Source organism: Porites lutea, chromosome 5, assembly GCF_958299795.1.
Source record: "Porites lutea chromosome 5, jaPorLute2.1, whole genome shotgun sequence".
Lineage (NCBI taxonomy): Eukaryota > Metazoa > Cnidaria > Anthozoa > Scleractinia > Poritidae > Porites > Porites lutea.
In genome coordinates, this window is record NC_133205.1 from 824007 (window position 1) to 848883 (window position 24877).

Here is a 24877-nt window from a genome sequence, read left to right on the forward strand (position 1 = left end):
TCGATTTCTATTCTTTTTATATATATAATTTCCACCTAGAGTTATGTTAATATCAGACCTCTTTGATATGTTTGTATTAAAATAAAGAACAATCGTTGTAAGGGTCTCATACTCAGGTAGGCTAATGTACCCTCCCCTCCCTACTACAACAATACCAAATGGTGGTGCCCACGCTTCTCGCGCGTTGAATCTCCTGACGTCGGACGCAATGATTTAACAGGATCATTTTTAAAATTCCTTTTTGTTCTTAGGATTGTTACAATGTACAAATGAACAGTTATAAATTATTGAACATTGTTGTAGACAGAACAGTTCATTCATGCCCTATTAATACCAAGATTCCTCAAGACTGGAAATTTTAAACAAGAGGTAATAGATTTTCTTTTCTTTCAATTTCATTTTATTGAACCTCGTGTAAACGCATAAGTAAATTTATTACTCCCACCTTGTTGTTGTATTTTGAAAAGATTTGAGGAGTCAGCTTGGCCGAGCGCTTTCAAAGCTGTACTTGTAATCCGGAGTCTCGGAGTTTAAGTCCCACCCTGACCGCTAGCTGGATTTGTTTTCGGCATTCCTCGGCCACTCTTTTAGAATAGCATAAGGGGGGGGGGGGGGGGGGGTGGGGGGATAAATACGTCCTTTATTTAATGAATTAAGTTCCAATAACCCTCACTTTCAAAATGAGGCTAGGTTCACAACCTTTCTTGTGAAAATGAGTTTTATATACATGAGAATGAAAAGTGATTCCCATATCAAAGGCTGAGCACTTACCCTCGTTTTGAAACAGAGTCGAGGGAACTCGGAAATGGCCTATTTAATATTCTCAAGCTCACTGTACATAAGCTACAGAATTCTACTCTTATGTGGCGGGAAATAGCAGTAGTGGAGAAACTATGACGTCATCGAAAATTGCTAGATTTCTCGAACCTTGACTCACAAGTCATAAACATGTTGTTGTTTTTCAATAATACCGTCGAACCTCTCTAGAACGGCCACCTTGGGGACGCAAGAAAGTGGCCGTTATGGGGAGGGAGGGGCCTAAGATGACCAATTTTTTTAGGGAGTACAACATGTTTATTGTGCTAAATTCATGCTTACTGTATCCCTTATTGGTAATCCAATTATAAATAATGTATAGAGTTAAATAATAATAAGATATGTTTTGAATCAAAAGGGTTCGCTACATTCGCTAAGTATCATTGTCAATGTATTCTTAATGCAGCAGTATAAATGGAACATAATCAAAGTACGATTGCGGTGATTAATCATCAACGCTCCATACGGATCAAATTTCATAACCATTCTTGACTTTTTCACATTGTTTTTCATTAGTCGCTGAAAAAATTGGCCGATGTCGAGAGGTTATTAGGCAGTTGGGGACACGCTTTAGTGGCCGTTCCCGTTGTAGAGAGGTGGCCGTTGGAGAGAGGTTTAAACAAGAACCATTGTTATATTCCTAGACTTTCACTCAACTAAACAGGGACTGCTATTGGTTGATTCTTGGTCACCTGGCCTTGACTAAAAAATCAAATGTATGGAGTGTCCGCCGAGACCAAAATTAGTGACCGTTGTAGAGAGGTGGCCGTTACTTGGTGGAGGCTTGACTGTAATAAAGGTAAATGATGAATTTTTTGGTGCTGCCTTTGTAAGCTTAGAAATTAAAGTCTTAGTTATTTATCGAAATAAGTCACAACTGTTCGAAGAACTAAGGTTTTGGACGCGTGAACTGAGTCCCGAAGTTCCTTAGTCACGGATGGCGTCATCATCGTTATCCTTGTTCAGAAAATTATTTCAGTCTATATTTCTATTTTTTCTTGTGTAGTACAACGTTTCACACTAGTGGCGAGTATAGGTGTTCGATGCCGTGTTGGAATGAATATTTTCGGCACCCTTTATTCGCAAGAGCTTGGCAAACTGTTTGCGGTATTTACGGCTTCTCAAACAATAAACATACGGATTCAGCGCAGAATTACATGACAGAACCGTTTGGACCCAAGGAAAACATCTCTTAAACAAAACTTCCTCCGTGGAAGGATTAACAATGATCGGGAGAAGTAATAAGGGTAGCCAACACAGGCCATAAATTCCAACAACGGTGAAAATGGTTTTTGCTGCTTTTTTCTCGGCTTTCTGTTGATCAGTAGAAATATTTGGCTGCGTGGATGAATTCAGAGAGTGAACTTTGTTTTCTTGCTTCCTTGCGGCGTAAAAGATGTAGGCGTACATACTGAGGGTGACTAACAAAAGAATAATGCAGTAAGAAAGTATAATGAACCGTGAAACGCCGATGTCCCGTGCGTAGATCCCCCCAAAAGCGAAAGAAATGAACCAAACCAGCGCAATGGCGAACATGGCTGTTTTGACTGTCATGATGGACGGATATTTGAGCGGAAATCGTATAGCAATGACGCGATCAACTGTTACAACAAACATGTTTGTAACAGACCCGATCAGGGAAATGTGTCCAAAAAAGCTGGTTACGATAGAAAACGCTGAATCAGGATGTGATATTGGGCTTGTATAGTAATTGTACTTATAAGCCGACAGAGGTAGGTAAACAGAACAGACGGTGAAATCTGAAAATGCTAAACTTAATATGACAAAGTCAGGAATACTACGAAGGCCTTCAGATTTCATTACGGCAAGGATAACCAAGGAATTTCCAAAGGTTCCAAACATGCTTGTTAAAACACAGATGACAGTGAGAATCACAACTGATTCTGGAGATAATTCTGGATTTATGTAGGTTGCTTGTATAGTCGTTTCATTTTGAGTACAGTTCTCTGTGCAGGACATGATGACAGATGTTACTTGTTGACAACGATTCAAGAAAAGTTTCTAGAAAAAAAAATTAATAACGGCAAACAGTTTTATTTATCATTTGCTGAAACGTGGAACAGATGGAATTAACCATAGTTGAAAAGTTAAAACTAATAAGAAATAATGAGATGGTTCAATCTTCATTTTGCATTTTTCAGTTTCTTTTTTACAAACCTGATAGATTAGGAAATTTTGTACCATGAATTGGAAATTTTTCCTCGTAAATTATCATTTTTGGATATCAAAACAAAAATCATTTAATTCAGTTGAATTATACAGTTTTTAAAAGAACGAACGATGGAGGAAACTTACATTTCTTTCACGCTTCTTGCAAGACGTATCACCAACGCAATTGCACTTGACAGTGTAGCTTATCTGTTGATACTGCTTGAAGACTGTGATCACATTTCCTCGCTATGATTATGGATGTTTATCTCATCACCACCTTTTTTAGTAAGGTCATCAAACGCGGCACGAAAGGGCTTCTTGTCAGTTGCAGCAAGTCACCACACAAAACAGTGACTTCAAACCGTGATAGCAAATACAGGCGAAGATTTTACAATTATTACACAACTGAACCTCAACATCTAAGAGTAGCGAGGTAACTAAGTATCACATTCGGAAGTTGTTATCACAAATACAGCTGCTAATGTTGGAATATTCATCAACCTGCTGATAACAACAAAATGGGTAAAAGATAATTAAACTTTGTTCATTGGCCGATGAGAACCGAGAGCAATAATTTGCAGACCGATCTTGAACACGGTGACTTTCTAAATAAGCAGAAACTGAAAGCTCTTATTGGCTCTGGGACATGTCTTCAAAATTAAAATACTTAACGTTTAGGTAAACACTAGGAAAACCATTATATTATATTATCTTCATGCTGTGTAATTCCCGCACAATTTTCCCACTTTGGTCAGTGAGATTACCAGCCACCACCTTTCAGTGTTTATTTGAAATGACAATATTTTTTAACTCTACTTTAATCTTATATCTAAAAGTGGAAAAGTAATATTTCGTGCCACAGACTGATTTATGAAATGGTCCTCCTTTAACTCTATTGTTTTATCGGTGAAAATAAAAATGTTTCGATCGTCGTTAGGTCTTAATTGAAAGCGATGATCAAAACTGTATTCAAACCAATTCTCTTTAGTGACGCCATCACGTCGTGGACTTGATAAATTGGCCTGATCAACAAAGTTTAATTAAACAAGAGTGTCGATCATGGTTTTTCCTGTTTTTCTTTTTACTTCAAAGGAAAGATTGTTTCGTTCTATCGGCAAAACTAACAGAAAGGGTCCCACGAAATGTGTAGCCAAAGAAAAAACTGTTTGAAACGACCAGAGCTGAGCCTTGTTTTGTGGGTTTTGAATTGTTAATTGTGATGAAGACACCCAACTGCAACAATCAGAATTCATTCTGCGTTTAAACAATCAACATTAAAGACAGGATGGCTTTTCGTTTGCACGACATATCAAAAAGCAGCGCCGTTTGCGCCCATGTTGATGTCATTTTGTTCATTTACTTCAAAAAACTCTTTCTTTCGTTGATGAACAGTGTCTATAAAGAATTACGCGGAAAGCACACCCAAGTGCATTTGTTTCATATCCTTATGGTTCAGTCAATTCCAAGCGTACCCATCCCTCTCGGTCATTTGTCGAATCGTCCCCCCCCCCCCCCCGGCACGGTGGAGCTTTTCTCATCAATTGTTTGTTTGTGGGTGGGGAATTTGTCATTGTTGAATTTCACGCTTTCTACATGCAAATTTTGAAGAGGAACATAGCATATCTAAAGAACACTAGTACCCAGTGAGAGCATAAGCAAAGTCACTGGCATTGCAGAGGAATTTATAGAGAAACTGTCACTGTTTGTAAAGAGCTTTATTTCTGTCTACTAGTGGATCCGCGTTTGTCACTTACGGAAACGAAATCGAGTCGAAAGAAGTCCAGTTTCCCGGCCGAGATGCCCCTGATAAAACAAGTAGGGGGGGCTAATGGGCAGTCGCCCGTGATACCTCGAGAATTTGTGGCTTTGTACAATAGGAACACCAAGATTAGGATGCGTTCTAACGAACGCGAAAATGACACTTTTGAAAGAAGGCTCATTTTCTCGTCGTGTCTAAATGATAAAATTTTCGACGGTCACTATTTTCGCTACCCGATACAAAACGGAATCCAATGATTGTTTTATCATGTACACACATGAGCTTGTGTTAACCAAAACGTTTACCGCAATCAACAAAATATAAACAAAACGACACATCAAACTGCTTACAACATTTTAAATCGTTCAACCTTTTGTCACTTTTCGTAGACTCTTAAATTTTCCAAGGGCTTACAAAACTTAAATGCGAAAGCCCTCTAATTTGTGAATACTTTTTGAAAGATCTTTACAATTTAAAATGCCAAAAATTGTTGCTTCCTCTGATGGCAGCTACTGCAACAAGCTACTGTAGTTCCCAGAGTTAGAATCCTGGGAAGGATTTTGTTTGATAAGAGAGGTAACAGCAAAATGACTTAACTTTGGCGTCACCTTTGCCCGTCTTGCTTTTGCATATTGTTTATTGAAAATATGTTTCTCCATCTTTCTTTGGCTCAAATCTTCCCACCAAATCTTCATAACCCGTTGACCAAATTTGGCAATATCCGATAAAATGACGTCAATAGTACAGTCTATCGCCAGGAAAAAGGAATACTGCAACCGAGAAGCCCTGAGGACGAGGTTGCGTTTTATCTCAGTTGTTTTGGTAGAGCTTGAGAAAATGGCGGAAAACTTAGCGCGTTTTGCGAAGAAGAAATAGGCGAACCTCTGTCTAAATAAAATAGCAAGAACAGCAGAAATACAACCCGATGGATGACAACTGTTATTTGCAGAATATCTGCTAGACTTAACACACCTTTATACACCGAATTTTACTTCGACAGCTAGAGAAGTAATTTGTAGAAAGTCTTGAGGCAGAAGTCCTGAAAAACTCTTATCAATTGATCATTTCAGCCAAGTGATCGTTGCTGAGTTTCCAACTTTAGAAAGCCCGTACTACAGAGAGCAGTGCACGGAAGTGCAGTGACCTCGTTTTCCGGGAACGCTCTAGCAATAGAATTCGCTAGAGTCAGTTATACCCCATCCTCCACCTTTTCATCCACAGGCGACGCCGCTATACGCCCAAAGAGCTATTTCATATCAGATAGTAAATGATTCAAGATATGTCTTAAACCTTAGGGTCTCATGATCACTTTGTAGAAATCAGTGTTAAGTGTTAACTTTGCTAATTGTCTCCGGTTTTTTATCCTAGTGAGAAGCCGGGTGAAGAGAGTGGGTGCCCGGTTCGATAGCTGGCGTATGAGGTGGTTGTATTCGCAAGCTTTTCGATACTGAGATCGACTAACCATTTTTAAAGTACCTTACTCCCAAGAAATTTAAAAAATGTTTGCGGTATCTCTGACTTCTGAAGCAGTAAACGTACGGATTGAGAGCAGAATTACACGACAGCACAGTCTGAACCCAAGGAAAACATCGCTTAAACAACAATTCCTTCTTGGAAGGATTGACAATGATCGGAAGAAGTAATAGCGGCAACCAACACAAAGCATAAATTCCAACAACAGTGAAAATGGTCTTGGTTGCTTTTTTCTCGGCTTTTTGTTGCTCAGCAGAGACATGTGACTCTGTGGATGGACTCATAGTCTGAACTCTCTTTTCTTGTCGCTTGGCGGTGTAAAAAATGTATACATACATAGCCCATGTACACAACATCAGTATTATGCAGTAAGAAAGTATGATGAATCTTGATTGAACTCCGATATCCCGGGAGTAAACTGCTCCGAAAGTCAGAGAAATGAACCATACAATCGTTATGGCGGATATGGCAGGTGTTGATGACGCAAAAGTAGCGTATTTGAGTGGAAATCGTATAGCAAAAAAACGATCAATTGTTACTATGAACATGTTTGTAACCGAAGCAATCCAGGAGCAGTGTCCAATAAAGTTCTTTACAATAAAAAACGCGGAGTTCTGTTGCGTAATCTGGCTTGTATAGTGATTGAATTCAAAGATGGACAATGGTAAAAATATAAAACAGACTGTAAAATCTGAAAATGCCAAGCTTGATATGATGTAGTCAGGAATGCTACGGAGAGTTTGAGATTTGAAGACGGCGATCATAACTAAAGCATTTCCCAAGGAGCCAGAGACACTCGCTAAAGCAGAGACGATGGAGAGAATCACAACTGATTCTGGAGGCAGTTCTGTCCGATAAATGCAGGTTCGTTCACTGCTTGTGAAATTTGTTTCGGAGGTTGATCGACCCTCACAAGAGGACATGTTGTTGGTAATTATACCAAGTTACCTCGGCAGACATTGAAGTATATTATATGATGTTCAGAATAGTAGAACTTATCCTACGGGAGGAGTTTGTGTTACAAGGTGATACTTGCATGCATTTGGAATCCTGTCAAGGAACTGTTTCTGTTGAACCGCCTAGAGCAACAGCTGGTTACATAATGGACATAATCACAGTCCCGTTGAATATATTGGAGACTGAGATTAACATAACACGCTTCATAACGTTTTTAAGATCCTACTGGGTTCTTTTTAGCCTCAGAAAACATCCGACATTTCTCGACGCCAGCAGTGTTTTCCACGCGAAATGACGTCTGAGAAACTAGCGCAGAAATTCCATACTGCATGACGAGGCGTCACTACCCAGATCTGGGTAGTGCTTCTCATTAGTCATGCCGCTCGGGAAATTTACTTTGACCAATCAGAAGCAACGCCCAGTTTCTGGTAGTGACGCGTCATCACCATGGAATTTCTGCGCTCGTTTCTCAGACGTCATTTCGCGGGGAAACCAGTTGGCGGCGTCGCCAAAGGCCGGTTGTTTTCTCAGGCTAGTTTCTTTGACACATTCTGGTTTAAACAATATTAAAGTAGGTTTAACGTACAACGCCATAACGACCAAATCAATATTCCCTGGAAAAAAAGGGGATTTAACCAATACCCAGAGAGATGCAAGGCGCGCCCGTGGTACATGCGTTGGCTGCCGTACGTGGTTCTGAAGCTACGTTGGGCCGGACGAATCAGTTTCCACCGGCTAAAAAAATTGACGGATGGCATAGTTGGTTCACATGGAACCGCTCAATATTTTCGCTCTTTTGACACGTAACTAACGAACCAGGATGAATTTTAACTTTTTTCAGTGGTTTTACCATCCGCCCATGCGCAGGGTAATAATTCATGGCGTCTCGGTTAAAGGCGTCTCGGCCCAGCTGAGTTACCAAGCGCACACATCCGAGGAACAACGCCTTTGCCGTACAAAAATTTAGACAGTTATGGTGTTCAGACCGCGCCGGTCAAATTTCCTACCGAACTAAATAAAAATTTCATTTCAGTTGTGTAACCTGGTGACAATAAAAGGACGTGGCGATAAATAAATTTAAGTAAATGCAGACCATGATATGGGATTTGGCGTTTCGAGACACAATTCTGACTTGTGTTCAGTCCCTACCTTCCTTGATGACTTTCAGCAGTTAGCAATAATTCTCGCGAAAACAGTTAAACGCATCGTTAATATTGAAATTAAATATCAGACGATTCATGCGCCGTGGACTGACACTCAGGAGCACGGTTCGCTGATAATCGTCAATGTACTACCGATACAGGGAAAGATCAGAGAATTTTAAATCTAAGAGAATAAAATAATTTTTACACTATAAAGTTTTTTTCGTGTTTTGCTGTTAATGTTTTTATCAGGCACCAGTTACAAGTAAGAAAGAGAAACACGGCAATAAACATGACGGGTTAGTTTTAAACAAGGGTTATTGTTGGAATCCTCCTAGCCTGCGAACACAGACGTATTTCTGGTCGTCGCTTCCCTCCATCCGCGTTTACAGACTTCCTTCCTTCCTTCCTTACTTCCTTCCAATTCCCAAACTACTCACAAGGCACGCGTGCACTAGCTGTATGCAAAGTGGGTGTAGCGTGGCGGTTATTATACGATCAGAGAGTCATCAGAAAACTGAAATGCTCTAGTTCTAGTCTTGGTAGTAACAGGTTAAGTCACCATTGGCTTAGTTGAAAAAATCCTCGTTTATATCCAGTTTGCTTTTCAGATGGTCAAAGTGATTCAACCTCTTATTCATTCATCTACAGGGTGATTTTGGTAGCGCCTAATCCCCAAGAGCTTTGCAAACTGATAGCGGTATTTGCGGCTTCTTAAACAGTAAACATACGGATTCAGCGCAGAATTAATCGTCAACAGCGTCTGAACCCAAGGAAAATACCGCTTATACAATTCATTTTTTGAAGCACTTGAAAACACAATAATCGGGAAAAGCAGCAATGGCAACCAACACAATGTATAAATTCCAACAACGGTGAAAATGGTTTTTGTTGCCTTTTTCTCGGCTTTCTGTTCAGCTGATACAAGAGGGCCTGCAGACGAATTCAAAGTTTGAACTTTGTTTTCTTGTTGCTTGGCAGCGAAGAAGATGTATGCGTACATAGCCCACGTTCCAATCATTAAAATGATGCAGTAGGAAAGTATGATTAATTTTGAAGCACCAATTTCTCGAGCGTAAAACGCTCCAAAAGTCAGAGAAATAGTCCAAACAAGCGCAATGGCACACAAGGCTTTTGGCACTGTCATGATACGGGTGTATTTTAGTGGAAAACGTACGGCTATAACACGATCAATTGTTACCACAAACATGTTTGTAACGGATGCAATCCAAGAGCAGTGGCCAAAAAAGGACGTCGCAATAGAAACAGCTGAATCAACGTGTGTTAAATACTTGGTGTAGTGGTAGTACCTGTGAATCATTAACGGTAAATATATAAAACAGACTGTAAAATCTGAAAATGCCAAGCTTGATATGATGTAGTCAGGGATGCGACGGAGAGTTTGAGATTTGAAGACGGCGATCATAACCAAAACATTTCCTAAGGAGCCAGCAACACTCGTCAAAGCAGAGACGATGGAGAGAATCACAACTGATTCTGGAGGTAATTCTAACCGGCTGATGTTTTCTTCAGTGCCTGTGCCATTTGTAGTGGACATGTTGCCAATTAATCCAGCCTACGTCGCTGAAACCTGATTAAAAATAAAAAAAATATATGAGAAATTCGTCACCTTTTTGACTACTTAACACAGGCATGCTTCGCCATCAATAAAGAAAAGTGAGCGTAAACGACAGCTGAAACGATACATCAAAGAAACGAAAATATATATATATAAAAATCAAGAGATCTGGAAAAGGACATTTCCTGCTATAGTATTACTTTGACTAAAATATGAGCTTACACTACCAATAGGGAGATGGTGGTAAAAGATGTAGTCCAGTATGGTAATTTTCGATGCCTTTTTGAGGTGGATGTGCTTTTCACACAGCACCTTAAGTAGCTTCTCCAGAATCTGTCCGGAAATTAAATGCGGCTAAAGGCTGTTAATTTTTAGAAGACCAAGCTGTTTTCTTGTTGTCGGCACCAAGGGCTGCTTCCTCACAGCAGGGGCTTTTAATCTGTTTTCAATGTTGGGCATTGTAAACATTTGTGCACATACCGTCATCTTGGCATTCGTCGCGTTGAGTAGGAAAACAAATTTATATTGCCAAGAAAAACAGTAACCCTCACCGGAAGAGCTACATGTTGTAAGCATGTTAATTGGCATTGTTTGTATTGTCACTATTTGACTTCTCATGTACCAGATACACTGCTGACTATTTGCGCTTTTCATATTGCGTTTGCCTGCCTAGCAAGCGTTTCCAATTGAGTTATCCGAGAAAGTTAGAGCGGGAACAAAAAAAAGTTTTTTTTGGCTTTCGTCCCAGCTTTCTCGACGAACTCGCGGGGAAGCGCTTGCTGCGCAGGCTAATATGGCGTCCATGATACTTACTCAACTTTGTGACAATCTAATCATTTGATGCCTGAATCTATTTGATAAGTCACTGCAGTTTGTTTTTGAGAGCAATTAATGGTAACAGGTTAAAATTGTACTCACTTTCCAAATGATTTTTCTGCAAAGCAAACATAAAAAATGAAAACTAAGTTCTATTACTGATCATGATTATAAGATAAAATAAGACAATGTGCTTTTTAGCGGCTTACACAGAAGTACATCGCTTGAATTACGTTCTGACTTTTCGAGGACCATGACGTTATGAAAAGCAGGTGACATGAGCTTTTCGTGCTTTTAATGGTTTCCTCTAATTTGATTTCTGGTTAAATAAACCGGTTCAAAAAGCGAAAAAAAAAAAATAGAATAGGAATCAGAAAATCCTTTAAACAATGGATCAGTGTTTAGTGACATAACCCAAAATAGTAAAATCCTAGCTCAAGAATTCACTTTTAAACTATTTTGTTAGTGGTCTTAAGGAGGGTACGTATATTTGTGTGCGTTGTAGGGTTTAATAAGTGTGATATTAGTCGATATTTGATAACAGGGAGCCAATCAGATTTTAACAACTTAAAATTATAGTCGACTTCCGTTATTACCGACAACGTCGGGGGGAGATTTAGAGTCTGTAATAGCCAGAGTCCGTAATAGCGGGGAACGAGAGAAAAAAATTGTTTTCTCTTTAAACTTATGAAATAATATATGTTCTAAAAGTCTCATAAGCATTGTAGTTTATGCCGATTTAGAAAGTTCATATTTTATCACGGTTGTTGCCTGGAACAATTCACGACCAAATTTAATCGCGAACTGTAAGACGTGTATCTTTTCCGTAACTGATGACTTTGTTTCTCCTGCCTCACAGTGGAGTTTAAAAACATGTGCCGGTATACATGTATACACACATATATATTTCGAAGGCTTTCAAATCAATGGAAACAAATGCAATTGATATTTAGCCATTATCGGTGATTCTAACACCGTATGAATGAAATTATGCAACAGGTAATAACTCGTGAAAGGGTATTTTATTAGTAAAATAAATCAGGTACTGTCAAGCATCTGGAAAGAAATTTAACTTAGTGAAAGAAAAATATCGTGTTAACTATAATCACAAGTAGAAAATTAGAGAGAACGTGTATTCAGGTTACAATCATAAAAAGATAACGGACAAACAACGCACTGCAGTGAATCCTTATTGTTGTAACCCAGGCTAAGCTCTGGCAGATTGTGAGGTGGGTGGATGGGCGAAACCAAGCGCTCAATTTGTCTTCTCGTACGCAAGATTCTCCCCTCCCCTCCTCCCTTCCATCACCTACCCCGTACGCTAAACCTATGCGGGTTTCCCACCCATACCGAGGGTACACATAGACCTAGACATACTACTGGTATATAGTTATGATGCAGTGGTACGTCCTGCAAGACTGAACGACGTAGTCTGCTGGCCAATAGACACCACACAGCTCTAACAAGGATGCAAATTCACAGGTTTCACTAAGTACACAGCTCTACTGTCACCGGGCTAGAATCAAATTTTTGTGCTTTTTTCTTATTCTTGTAACCGCGTGCCATGTTGACAGAGCTACGCACCAGAGATCTAAAAACATAATATAGTCTACGGAAATACAACATTGCTTTTACTGCGTCTCTCAGTAGCCACGCATGCCGAATGTTGAGTTGACACAAATTAATTGTTTACTTTAAAGACGCTCCACAAGGCAAAATTTGACTGACAGGCATACCTTGCCGTTTTTAACGGGCGTAAAAATAAAATCCAATTTAATGCCCGACATGAAGCAAACGACATTTAAAAATATTATTCACACTTAAATAAAGAACTAATTTGCATATTTATTGTGAAAAGTATTGGCGCAATAGACCTCTTAAGCTAATGTTGGTCAAGCGAATTCGCCGTTTTTCTTGTAAATTTTGTGTACATATGGGCGTGAATAAGACCAAATTTGAAAGAAACAGTTCTCTGGGGCATTATCACATGACGTTGGGAAAACAAAACTTTCAGCTATAGAGGTCTATTTACTTGAAGCTGCCTTGAGGATGGCTTTCATTAATATTAGTGAGGAAAGAGTTACTTGATCCTGTTACAATAATGTTTATTATGAACGAGTTTTCAAACTCCACGATAAAACTTAAAGCACGCACAAGCTTTCGATTCCATCACGGAAACTTTATCAAGTGATGGAGATGAACGTTTGTCTCGTGATGGAATCGAAAGCGTGCGTACGTGTTCTTTTATTAAAATTAAGTTATATTTTGTGTCTAATGGATCAAACTTTTTTTCGTCCTTGTAGTACTGCATGGCAGCCAATTAAGACATACTGAGTTTGCCTTATATTGCTGACAAACTATTACGAAACACTAAAGTTATCACATTCTTGCGTTAAGTGTTTATGGTATGTTTTAAAAATTTTTGAGCAACTGCAACTACTGTCCCTAACTTAAGGACTGCATTCACTCAGTAGATCATATTCAACCTACTTATGACCTGACTCCATTTCACATTTACAACAATCTAACAAACTTTGTAAGACCATCGAACTTCGAAAACCTAAGCATTATTTTTCGCGAATAGGGCCGTAACCGTAAATTTATATTTTGTTGTTGTTTCATTGTTTACACGCCATCGCTGTCCGAATCACTGTAAAAGTCCTGTAGCGTGACCCTGTTAAACTTGTACTTCTGCCTGTCACAGCAATTCATGTATGACCACCAGCCCCGTGTCCTCCCCACTGACAAATTCTTCCTGCTTCCATGGAAACCGTTCGTTTGAAGATGTTTGTCACGACGGTAAGCACGCACGCGCAGTGTGATGCTAATAAGGAGCAGGAACACAATGGGAACAGCAAGCACCGACAGAATAACCAGCGCGGGAATTACGCCCGCTGTTACGTCATCGCGGCTGTCATCACCGTCTAGAGTATCACTTTCTGGTGCGCCTGTAGAATTGTTCTTATCTGATGAGGCTTTAGTAACAGGTTCGGCTAAATTGTTTCCCATATCACCTTTTACTGGACTAGTGGATTTGTTGTGGTGCATTGACTCCACTTGACTGAGGTTCGCATTCCCACTTTTAACATCTCCATGTCTTTGTGAGCCGTTATTTTCGGTTCCTGTCGCAGTGGTTGAGTCATAATCTGTTGGGACCAAACTGGCCTTCTCTTCAACCAAATCTAAAACACGAGGGCCGTGATGTGATTGCTCTGTATGAACCTTTTCACTGGTTGGTTTAGGACTGGGCTGACTGTTTTTTTGAGCAATGTTGTTTGTTACAGCCGAAACAGTAGATATTGACGGAACATCCACAGGTTGCTGCTTCGAGGAAAGTTTCCACACACTGTTTGGATTGAGTTCTACAACGTATACCTCCGTTCCATCAACGGATGACACTACGTCGTGAGGCTGGGAAAGAGCCTGCAGCAATAAACAAATAAATAAATAAATTACACACTTACATATTAGCCTGATTTAGCAACAGAACGAGAACATCATTTAACGACCGGAAAGCGCGCGAAAACGACTAAACTCGACTTCCGGTACCCAATTTGTCGCTCTGCCATTGGTCAAGCCAGTTGTTTGATTTGCGCGCGCCACACAGTCAAATCTCGATCCACTAACGGCCACCTCTCTACAACAGTCACATTTCTGTTCAAACCTCTTTACAACGGCCACTTTCCTCTGTCCCCAAGGAGGCCGTTGTGGACTGGAGGTTCAACTGTACATAAATTAGCATTTCAGCCACTGTTAGTATAAAGTACTCCACACTACTATTTGAGTTAACTAGTTTGACGCAAAGCAAACTAGAAATGACTGACTATCACTTCTGTACCTGTCCTTTTTCTGTGGGCCATGTTTGCAGAAGGGTTCCATCAGAAACACGAATTGTGAACCCCTGTACGGGCCGATCCTTATTAGGTCCATTGACCACGTGCAGAACTCCTCCTTCTGAAAGACAAAATATCCGAAAAATTGTTTTCGTTTTGCCTTTTGTACAAGAGGTTTAAAACCCTCTATAAAGCAGTTCATCCTGCTTATTATTAAAGATATTTTCGCCCTTTGAAGTCCTCCTCTCTTGGGAAAAAATTTTGATGTTGTCGTTTAGAATCATAGCGTTATCTTAATAACTCATAAGCCATACAGAATATTCTGTCATGATTGAAGAAACTTACGTTCGTTGTCATTGTAATCCACAGCATAAACAAGCCCTCCAAACTCTGGAAGCTTTATTTGTCCTATAAAACTAGTGGTGATAGAGTTGAACACCTGAACGCGTCCATTCTCTCTATCGGCAACATACAGAGAATGTCGTTTACTGTCTAGAGCGAGACCATGTGGAATGAAGAACGAGCCAGGGGCAGGGACACCTGGGGTAGCATAAATAAAGGACATGAGTGTTACCAAGAGCGACATCAAATTAAATTAAAAATGTAATCGCAAGGAACGACAATCTGCCAAAAAAGACTAACGAGGTTTAATTTGAATGATCACAAGGAAGAATTTTAGTCCAAAACCTTTTCGACGTTATAGTCCAACCACATTTCTTGTCATTGGCTTCACTTGTATGCAAGTTGATAGCAATACAGTTTAAATCTACATCTACATTAATTATCAAGTAGTTTTAATTCAAAACGGTTTCCCATACACGTGAATATGTGAATTGGTTTCTTGATACAGGTACTAGGGAAGCTAAGAACGTGAGAAATCACCTTTATTATGATCACTGCAGTGTCTGCAGTACCGTTGACAAGAACAGTTGATACACTGACACAAGAAATTCAGAAACTAAAGTAAACGTTACCTGGACTACTGTAAGACTTTTGTCCCCATTGACTCAGAAGCTTTCCAGAAGCGGAAAACTTCATAATACGAGAATTGCAGTAACTGTAAAAAACAACGAAGAATTGAACAGTTTAAACGATCGACTTGGGTTCTTTCTTTTCTTTTGTTTTTCAAATTAAAAAAAATCACAGTTGCGAAATGTATTATTACATTATTACATGTAGGTAGTGTATTTTGTGTATTTGAAGTAGTTCAGTCTTTATTGATGTACATGTTATATTATTAATAAAAAAGAAATAAAAAAAGAAGTTACGAATGTAAACCTGTCGTAAATAATTTATAAACAAGTGTAATTAAACTACAGCAAATTTCGCAGAAACACTACCCACATCTGGATAGTGACACTTCATCAGTATGAAATACCTGCGCTCGTTCCTCGGACATCATTTCGCGAGAAAACCAGTGGTAGCGTCGCAAAATGTCTGCTGTTTTCTTGTTTTCTCATGCTAAAGGTTTATCAGCTCTTGAAACTACCAAATGTCACTCTGTCTAGATCATAATGTTACTTAGCTCAGTTGTTTTGTTAAAGGTTAATTCGATTGTACTTTAAAAGTGTATCCAACGGGCCAAACTGTCCACTGACTAGTGTCATGTATCTTCCATTATAAATTGCAGGGGGGTTACCTTTGAATTAAAGCATTGTTGCAACTTTGCCTGCGAGCAAGCTCTCCAATTGGGGAAATAGCGAGAAGACACTCAAGAGCCGCGCGCGCATTCCCTTGAGGCTCGCCTCGCTTGCCGTAATTAGAGAGCTTGCTCGCAGGGTAGTTGCAACTCTGCTTTCACATAAAGACAAATAATTTGCTATTTTTACTTACCCATCCGCAACATAGAATTCTCCATTTTTATCCACAGCAACAGATGTCGGTTTACAGAATCGAGAATTACCAGATCCTGGAACAAGTTTGTCTCCTAATGCAAGAAGACGCTGGGTTCGATCACTCAGCGGCGAAAACTTAAAAACCTACAACGAAAAAAATAAACAACATTTCAGTTTAACTTTACACAAGTACATTTTTCACCACTTTGTTAAATATTTAATTACCGTTTGTGGTGCAAAAGAGCGAGGAAAATGCTTTGACGACTGCCTCTCGTTTGAGAATTTATATCATTTTTTACAGTTTAGGGTATAAACGATGCTATTTTCATAAGCACGTCCTAGTTCATGAAGCCACAAAAAGGGCTTAGAACGCGATTTGTATTTTTATTAAACGCCATTTACTGTTACTGTTTTGCTAACCGAGAGCCAGGTGAATCCATAAAGAAGGGAAAGATCAATATGTTAACCAATCGCACGTCACGACAAAATTAATCTTCAAACACTTAACATATAAACTAACCTGATGACTAGCAACATCAGTAAGCCACAAGTTGTCTTCATGATCAACTGTCAGTCCATGGGGCAAATAAAACCTGCAATAGAATAGAAGCATATTACTTAGACAAAGAGCCTTAACATAATACCAAGAAGACACTCAACAAAGGATCCGAGCTCTTGAAGAAAAACTACTTACATGTTCTTGCCCCAAAATCCTCGCACTTTTCCGGTCACAGAGTCTATGATCCATACAGCGTGTTCTGATATGGTGCCAACAACGTCGGCATTACGGAAAACATTCGATGAATCAAACGTACTGTGAAAGAAAATGTTACAACCGTGAGGGCATTCCTAACTGAAAAATATTTCCAATTACTTTTATGGATCGCACATTTTCGGGATTTGGAGGATCAGAAAATTCAGGTAGGTAGAGATTTAAAAATGGGAAGATTTTTTACTTCATTAAGTTTAACCAACGTGTCAATTTATTTCAGGAATACCTATTTAAAAGGCTTTAATTATAACGTAGATACATAAACAGAAAGTTACTAAGTTGGGATAACGAAAATTCCATTTTCCCAAAAGTGACTAAGATGGGGTCTACATTTGGCCACAGAATAGACTATAATAGGGTAGGGGTGCCGAGAGGCCTGCGGTTCATGCCCAGCAAAATTTTACCCAAGTAAACCCACCCTTGGCTTTTTACTACCACGACCTGGTTAAGAATGTAATATTTTGATGTTATACCTGTCATCCCAAATCCTGCTACCACGATGAAACACTATAACCTGGCCCTTTGAGTCCATCGAAACACCTGTAACTTGTCCCAATTGGGACTTTTCCAATGCTGATAAACTTGGCCAGTTAGAAACAACATGCAGCTCTGAGGAGTGACTCTGGGGAGTGGTAGTGGGTTTTTCTACAGGTATTACAGGATTAGACACTGCACCCACACTACCCCCATCAGGAACTGTTTGGCTCTTTGTTGGTGGTGAACTTGTTTGTTTGTATGACATTGCAGTAGGAGAAACCTTCATGTAAGTGACTTTTTGAGTAACTGCTTCAGTTGGAAGAGAAATATTATCAGAACCAGATGAAGATTTTGGTGATGAAGAGTCGTCTCCACCAGGCTCTAACTTAACACTTGGAGATACCACAGGTGTTCTCTGTGTGTGTTTAGATGGAATCCCAGAGGTAGGACTCACAACAGGGTTGGATGTTGCTTTATGTTCAGGTGATTGTGGTTCAAGAGGTGTATCAGAACCTGCTGGAAAATGTTTGAAGATTTCATCATGGTCCTGTTCTCCACAGTCTCCACCCGAGTACTGCAGAAGCTCTGTATTACTGTAATACATGATGTAAAAATTGCACATCTCATCATTGCCACTTGCCCTGAAATTTCAAGTGTACCAAAACATTTTACAATGTCAGATTACATAATTTCGCACTTAGTGTTATTGAATCTTTCCAACAAGACCCTTCCAAAGGTTTTTTCAACTTCTGACTGGGACCAGTAAGAGTCAGTTAGCAAAACATACCTTAAAATCAGTAAAGTTGCCAAGTTTGAAAGTGATTTGTAGAAAACAAATGAAGACACAGAGTAGCTCTGCAAAGTCGTGGTATTTCACAGACGTTTGTATGGTCGAGGTCAAGTTTCTGCCCCCCATACAATAAAAAACGTCAGCAAAATTTTCCCCTCCCTTCCGCTTTGATCTTCCATTTCTTTTGCTCTTACTCTGACTTTCACACAATAACTCCATTGAAAAACACTTGCTACATAGGCTAACTTACCCCATATGGACTACCTTACGTAGATGATGTCCTCTTGAATCATATGTGCAATGAGCAGCCTGCAATAATATATTTAGTGATGAGTAAATAGCCAAAAACATTTACACTATAAATTGAATACCAAGCACAAGCTTTCTTACTTTCTTCATGCTTCAATATTCTGACCAGAACCAACTAGAATTCAGTGTAGGGGTAAAATTTCCATGTATGTAAAGGAAGGACATCACATTATATTAATGATGAAACCCAGTCTTACCAGAATGTCACCTTTCCTTATCTCAAAAGTGGCCTTCATGGGATAAAATGCCTGCAAAAATTAAAAAAGGTGCAGTTCCTATTAGTTACATGTAAGTTTGGTTCTTTTAAAACAACATGTTACATTTCAGTGCAATTGCAATTGCAACAACTTTCTTTAGTTAGTTTCAAAAGTGCAAAAAAAATCTGTCTCTACCTCTATAGTTAGAACACCTCTATACTGTAGACATCTGGACATCTTTTCTCCAGTGTCCATATTAAGGAGAAAATTAAAATTACTCAATTTCCTGATGGATTCCATCTTAATAATAATAATATTTCATTACCTGGGGGGCTTGGGGGTCTCCCTTGCCTAGCAAAGTCCATACACCATCACGGATTCTATATCCAGTGATCACTGTTGCTGAAATGGTTACAGGAAATGTAATGTACAGATTTTAAAATAAATACATGTAACTATCCAATCTTTGTGTTCTTTGCAAAATTTTCATGAAATCAATGATCTGCAACTACACATTTTCTCAAATATTTAATAATAATTATTATAATAGTATGGCTAATATCTGGAAATTGTGCAACACTGATTGTTCTGATTGTTTTCTGTTATTACTAAAAAATATTTTAAACTTTACTAAGGGATACATTTATGGATTAAATATTCTAATAACAAATCTTTACTTTTACAACATACCAAGTGAGTGAGCGTGAGTGCGGAATGCAAAGGCAAACATTGGAACAGATTTTTTATATTCACATGCCACATCAACATGCACACCTAAAATTAAAATAAAACCAGTAAATTAAAGTCATGAACTAGTGCAATTCAGTAAACACCTGCTATTGCAGACACCCTCAGGGCTGCGAGTTAGAGTCCTTATGGGAAAGAGTCCATAACGACAGGGTGTGATAAGAAGTCTTTTTGAAAAACACTTGTTTTATATATTATAGTCTACATGTTTACTTTGAAACCCAGAAGACCCTGAACATGAGTAACTGTCTGCCTGAAAATGGTTTCTGCCTGCATGTAATAGAGAGTCCAAGAAAATAATGACAAGTAAACAACAGGGAGGCTTCAGTACAAACCAGATGTTTCAGGTGGAATGGAGGCACTGTATGCCCAGAGTAGATAAATTCCCCCTCCATATGGAAGACTGAAAGAGAAATTCAAAAAAAAAGAAAATTAACAAAAGGCTTCTATCTCTTTTTACCCTGCCTAGCAGAGGCTACCTTTTGTGGTATGCACTGGGCCTAGAAAGTAGCTTTTCCAAACAACCATTATTTTTGTCCGGGAATTTAGCTGAATACATTAAACTGGTTTCCAACCGGCTCTACCCTAGTTTGCCAATTGCATCACCTTGATCTTCTGTCATGTGTCACCCTGTAGCCACCCTACAGAAAAACACACCATTTACAAGCCATTATGCTTTCAAATCGCTCTACAAAACTTGTGCATCCATGATAGAGAATAGGGTAGCTGTTGGCAGAGGCTACATGAATTGTACAACTTGCTGCATGCCAGTTATAAACATGAAAAGGTATGTGGACCTTTAAACATAATTTAAAAATAATTGAACAAAGACTGATATTTACACCACATGTACCTTTGTTGTCTAGTGTGAAGAACGAATCCTGAGTGATCTGTAGCCCCACCTAGACAGCAATGAAATAATACCATACACATTTTAATTAATTTAAGAGAGCAGATAACCAAATTATAAACTGACCAACTATAATTTCCTAGCAGTTACTGCTGATAAATTTTCAGAGACTAATCCTTTTACTGTTAGGATGAGTTACATGTAGGTAGAGTGAGACAATTCTCATTTTAACTTTTTGTAATTCTACACAGAGCTCAAAAAAAGTCCTGTCTGCAAGTACAGGACTATTAGATATTGTTGCTGGGCAAGTGACTTTTAAAGCTTACTTGCCCAAAGGGCAATGGTCCAGAAATGTCATCCCCTAACAAAATCATTACCTAAGATGAGCAAGAAGTGGCGCCGAGTAAGCAAAAGAACTGAGCTGCTTGCCCAAAGGAAGAGATGTGGAATTCAAGTGTTTTTGAGCCCTGATACATGTACAATTCAAATGAAACCTCTTTAATAAAACATTTCATGGTACTATACATTATTAAGGATTTTACAAAAAGTATAATTATTAGAATGAAAATGCAGCAGTTTAATTGAATGATGTCCTTACTTTGAAATTTATCCACAGATGCATAATGTACTTGTAGCACAAGATAGTCAATACCAGAGTCTCCACCGATTGCAAATCCAACATCTAAGGATGATAATAACACAATTTGACAATTAAAATTAGTGGTAAGTTTCTCTTTACATTTAAAAATGCTTATAAAAAATAAATATATCCTGAGATTAAAAGACATTTTAGAGATTTAGTAACCTTTGGGCAAATATTTTGGAGGTGCATTCTTGGCCCATGCATAGAGAATTTTTTGTCCACTCCTGCATTCACCGTATGGTCCATCTTTGCAATTCCTGATGGAAGAAACAAACATTATTCTGTTGCATTTTTTCAAGATGTGGAGACATGACACATAGACCTCTAGTCTAAAGACCACAGTCACAACCAAACACCTTACGGCTGTACAGACTTTCAATCAAGAAGCGGGGTCATGACATGAATGTGGATACCTCTGACCAGATACATTGTACATGTACAATGAACAAAAGACAATTTCTATAATTTTTTTTAATGATTTTTATTTCCCCATGTGCAAATTTTAACTTCACTAATTTGCATATCCATACCGAAAAATTTTCAAACTGAGTCTCTACATGAAGGTGTCAGTAGGGTACCGGTATGCCCCTCTAAAGTCATAAGTAACATCCTGGATCTAGTGGGAGCATTATACAATGTACCCATTCCTACCCAAGTATACCTGAGTGGAGGGGACAATGCAACCAAACTAAGTACTTTCTTGTTAGGGGAAAAAATCATGATGACATGGCTAAGACTCAAAACCAGACCTTACAATCTGAAGTCCACTCTGCCTTCCAGTAGAACACTACTGTGATTTTATGATATACTGTACAAGTCTATAACACATACATGTACAGCGTAGGTATGGCACATCTACAGCACATGTACAGGTACAGTATATGTGTAAATGAGTTCCTTACCAGCTGGAGATGTCAGCGCCTGGAGTGCCACATCCAAACAACAGCATGTGATGTGCTGTCTCTTGTGAAGCACTTGGCTCAAAATTAACTTCAAAAACAGAGCACACATCAGTAATTATTTCACCTTCCCAGAGAAACCAGGGTCCTCCCTGGCCTTTCTGCAATAAGGTCCTCTAAGACTTTGCTCTTTAATGTTTCAAAAAAGCCAATGGTCCAAATCACTTTTATTTTGTCTGTAAAATACTTTTGACATTGAGATTCATTGCCAAAAGCATTTCTTGAATGTAAACCTAAACCACCACAAAAGCAACTGACCAAATCTCTCTATGTTTCATTAGGAATAAATCTATGACTAAACAGTCACAAAAACTCATGGTACTCTTTTTCACTAGTGAAGTGACCACCAAGCAGCACAAACTATTTGTGAGTCAATTCAGGGATGGTATTGATAGGTTGATTATTTAATTACTTAACCAAATGAAGAACATTCCAAGTTCTGATTGCTTTATTTAATAAGTCTTTGTTGCTTACTTTCATTTCCGCAGGCCAAAAACATACACCTACCTATGTATTGTTTCTGAGGTGAAAGCCTTACGGCTGTACAAAGATAGGTGTCCCTCTATGGAATAAAACATCTCAGTAAGTTATGAATTTCCGGTCGAGACTTTAAATTAAATAAAGAAAGGAAGTGTTGTTTACAACCCACTCAAAAAGTTCCTTATCTAACGCTCAGTATTAAAAACTGAATCATTGGATAATGCAATTCTAGAGCTCTGATTGGCCTAGCCATCATGGTATATGAGCCATTATACGGGTACCATGCTCTCCAATATGGTAATAATATTGTATGCCTCTGCTCAAAATTAAAAACAAGCTGAAAATCGGTTGTTTTTACAAAGAATTCTCCATATTTTGTCGGCATTTTTAATAAATTATTCCACTCGTGCTTGTTAGATATGAGACGATTATAGCCAACTCTGCACTACGCACCTTGTTGGCTATCTACCATCTAATAGCCTATGTACACTCGTGGAATAGTTGTTAATTAGTTCTTTTTCTAGCAATCAATCATATACCATGAATTTGCATTGAAAAAAATAGTTCCATGGATGGATGAATAGAAGTAACTAGAACCATTCTCCTTCGCAATTCTTGGGTTACAGATACTATGTGCACTGCTTTGGAAAATTTTCTTCCAACTGCTTCATTATACCAAGCAAAAGAGTTGTGTATAACAACTAAAAATAAAACTTCCATCTAATATTGCCTGTAATTCAGTATTATACAGACCAAAGGTTTTGTTAGTTTTGCAACCAAAATAATATAAGTACAGAATGAAAATAAAATAAGACTTAATTCAATAGTTAATTTACCTCCTTTTAGTAAACAAGTCTTAACTTCTCATACTAGATTAACCGCACAGCCAAAGAGAATGCCAAATAAACAGCTACGAATCAAATTAAATTAACGATCAGCCTAAAATGGATGCTTATCTCGGCAATGCGACTCACCTTTTTCCCCAAATGAAACTCTTAGATCAGCTAGTTGTGAACACATCAATATTAAAAAGACCGAATGTCACGTTTATAAGTATCATAGCTTAATAAATGTAAGTCTTTTAACAATAAACTGTGAAAAAAATTTAACACATCGTCACAGAAACAGATAAAAAATTCCCTCGCTGAATTAAAATTATTGAAACGAAGACATGACAACTAGTCAATTTTGTGTCGTCAAGTGAAGTGAAAATGTGATGAGTACTCGCCTTTAGTGGACGGGTTCCAGGCATTTTGATGGTGATGATTCTTTCAGATAGACTGTCACTATTCTGCTCGTAAACATTCCATGGATCCGCAGCCTTGCAGAAAAAAACATCGCTGCACATCAGATAATATAGGAGGACAGTGAACAAACTATCGCGACAACAAAACCAACGTAAACCCATGGAAAGTCCAGTTTGTAGCGAGATACGCTAGTTAAAAAGAAGCCAAAAGGAAAACTGGTTTATCTTAAACAGCTGATCGAAGGTTTCCGAGAAATTGCGATCACAAGTCAGGCTGACACTTCCTGAAAGTAATCCGAAAAAGTTTACGCTTTGGTCAGTTTCAGGGGAAGCTCACTTTGAGGTTAAGATATGCTAATGTATGCAAACTGACTTCCCAGCATTCCCACTGGTATACAGATCGAAAGGAAAAGGTTTGAATCATCAAATTGTGATCAAAGTATTCCCAAAAGTAGTTATCAAGATCTCTGGTGTATTCATTGATTGAAAGAATGGAAAATACAGATGAATACGAGGAATACAACTATGACGAAAGTCTGCACTCAGCTGGACATTCGCGCAAAGGAAAATCGAAGAAGGAGGCAGGGCAAAACAAAAGCACGGGAGAACATGGCCAAGGACACGCAGGCAGAAAAATCGTAGAGAACATTCAACATGGTGAAGAAAAAAGAAAAGAAGAAAATAAGAAATCAGAAAAATAACGAAACGTTTGCCTTGGAAAGAAGAGTTTCGTCGAAAAATGAAAATATTTGATGGCGTACGCGAGTGGTGTAGAAACTGTCACTCCCCCCTGGTTAGTTTGCTGGAAGTGGATTGGAAGAACGTATAGGAGAAAAAAAATAATTTTGCGCGAGGACAGTGTAGAAGAAAACTGCTTGGAAGGAGACATAACGATGAAACCACGATAAAAGATCTGTACTGGACATTGCGAGTAAAAAATGGAGAAGGAGGTTGGGGGGAGTCAAGAGAATAGACCTTCGACCTTAATCACGATGCCCGCCAACTTTGCACGCGCTCTAGGATCG

General features: G+C 38.7%; 4 protein-coding genes across 4 annotated transcripts; all 4 read right to left on the reverse strand.

Annotated features, from left to right (window-relative positions):
* Positions 1-1303: 1303 nt before the first annotated feature.
* LOC140938617 (alpha-1A adrenergic receptor-like) lies at positions 1304-2832 on the reverse strand. Its single transcript, XM_073388116.1, has one exon. The coding sequence runs from the start codon at positions 2794-2796 to the stop codon at positions 1837-1839; it is 960 nt and encodes a 319-aa protein (XP_073244217.1). The 5' UTR covers positions 2797-2832; the 3' UTR covers positions 1304-1836.
* Positions 2833-5952: 3120 nt separating this feature from the next.
* Positions 5953-7312, reverse strand: LOC140939027 (cannabinoid receptor type 1B-like). Its single transcript, XM_073388586.1, has one exon. The coding sequence runs from the start codon at positions 7141-7143 to the stop codon at positions 6205-6207; it is 939 nt and encodes a 312-aa protein (XP_073244687.1). The 5' UTR covers positions 7144-7312; the 3' UTR covers positions 5953-6204.
* A 1521-nt stretch (positions 7313-8833) lies between these two features.
* Positions 8834-9906, reverse strand: LOC140939049 (melanocortin receptor 3-like). Its single transcript, XM_073388607.1, has one exon. The coding sequence runs from the start codon at positions 9875-9877 to the stop codon at positions 8957-8959; it is 921 nt and encodes a 306-aa protein (XP_073244708.1). The 5' UTR covers positions 9878-9906; the 3' UTR covers positions 8834-8956.
* Positions 9907-11717: 1811 nt separating this feature from the next.
* On the reverse strand, positions 11718-24140 carry LOC140936606 (peptidyl-glycine alpha-amidating monooxygenase B-like). The gene is made up of 19 exons (XM_073386103.1): positions 23835-24140; positions 22634-22688; positions 22070-22157; positions 21330-21424; positions 21123-21206; positions 20528-20576; positions 20010-20077; positions 19618-19701; positions 19253-19329; positions 18928-18978; positions 18672-18730; positions 17628-18272; positions 17077-17196; positions 16903-16975; positions 16381-16526; positions 15522-15604; positions 14893-15087; positions 14553-14668; positions 11718-14137 (listed from the first exon to the last, which is right to left on the reverse strand). Exons 1-19 carry the CDS (start codon positions 24012-24014, stop codon positions 13340-13342), a joined length of 3066 nt encoding a protein of 1021 aa, XP_073242204.1. The 5' UTR covers positions 24015-24140; the 3' UTR covers positions 11718-13339.
* Between the last annotated feature and the right edge of the window lie 737 nt (positions 24141-24877).

Coding starts and splice junctions, on each gene's coding strand:
- LOC140938617 (XM_073388116.1), bottom strand. CDS start 2,796: ATGTCCTGCACAGAGAACTGTACTCAAAATGAAACGACTATACAAGCA.
- LOC140939027 (XM_073388586.1), bottom strand. CDS start 7,143: ATGTCCTCTTGTGAGGGTCGATCAACCTCCGAAACAAATTTCACAAGC.
- LOC140939049 (XM_073388607.1), bottom strand. CDS start 9,877: ATGTCCACTACAAATGGCACAGGCACTGAAGAAAACATCAGCCGGTTA.
- LOC140936606 (XM_073386103.1), bottom strand. CDS start 24,014: ATGGGTTTACGTTGGTTTTGTTGTCGCGATAGTTTGTTCACTGTCCTC. Junction 18,731..18,927: donor TAAGGAAAGGTGACATTCTG/GTAAGACTGGGT, acceptor ATATTATTGCAG/GCTGCTCATTGCACATATGA. Junction 14,669..14,892: donor GGATTACAATGACAACGAAC/GTAAGTTTCTTC, acceptor TTTGTCTTTCAG/AAGGAGGAGTTCTGCACGTG.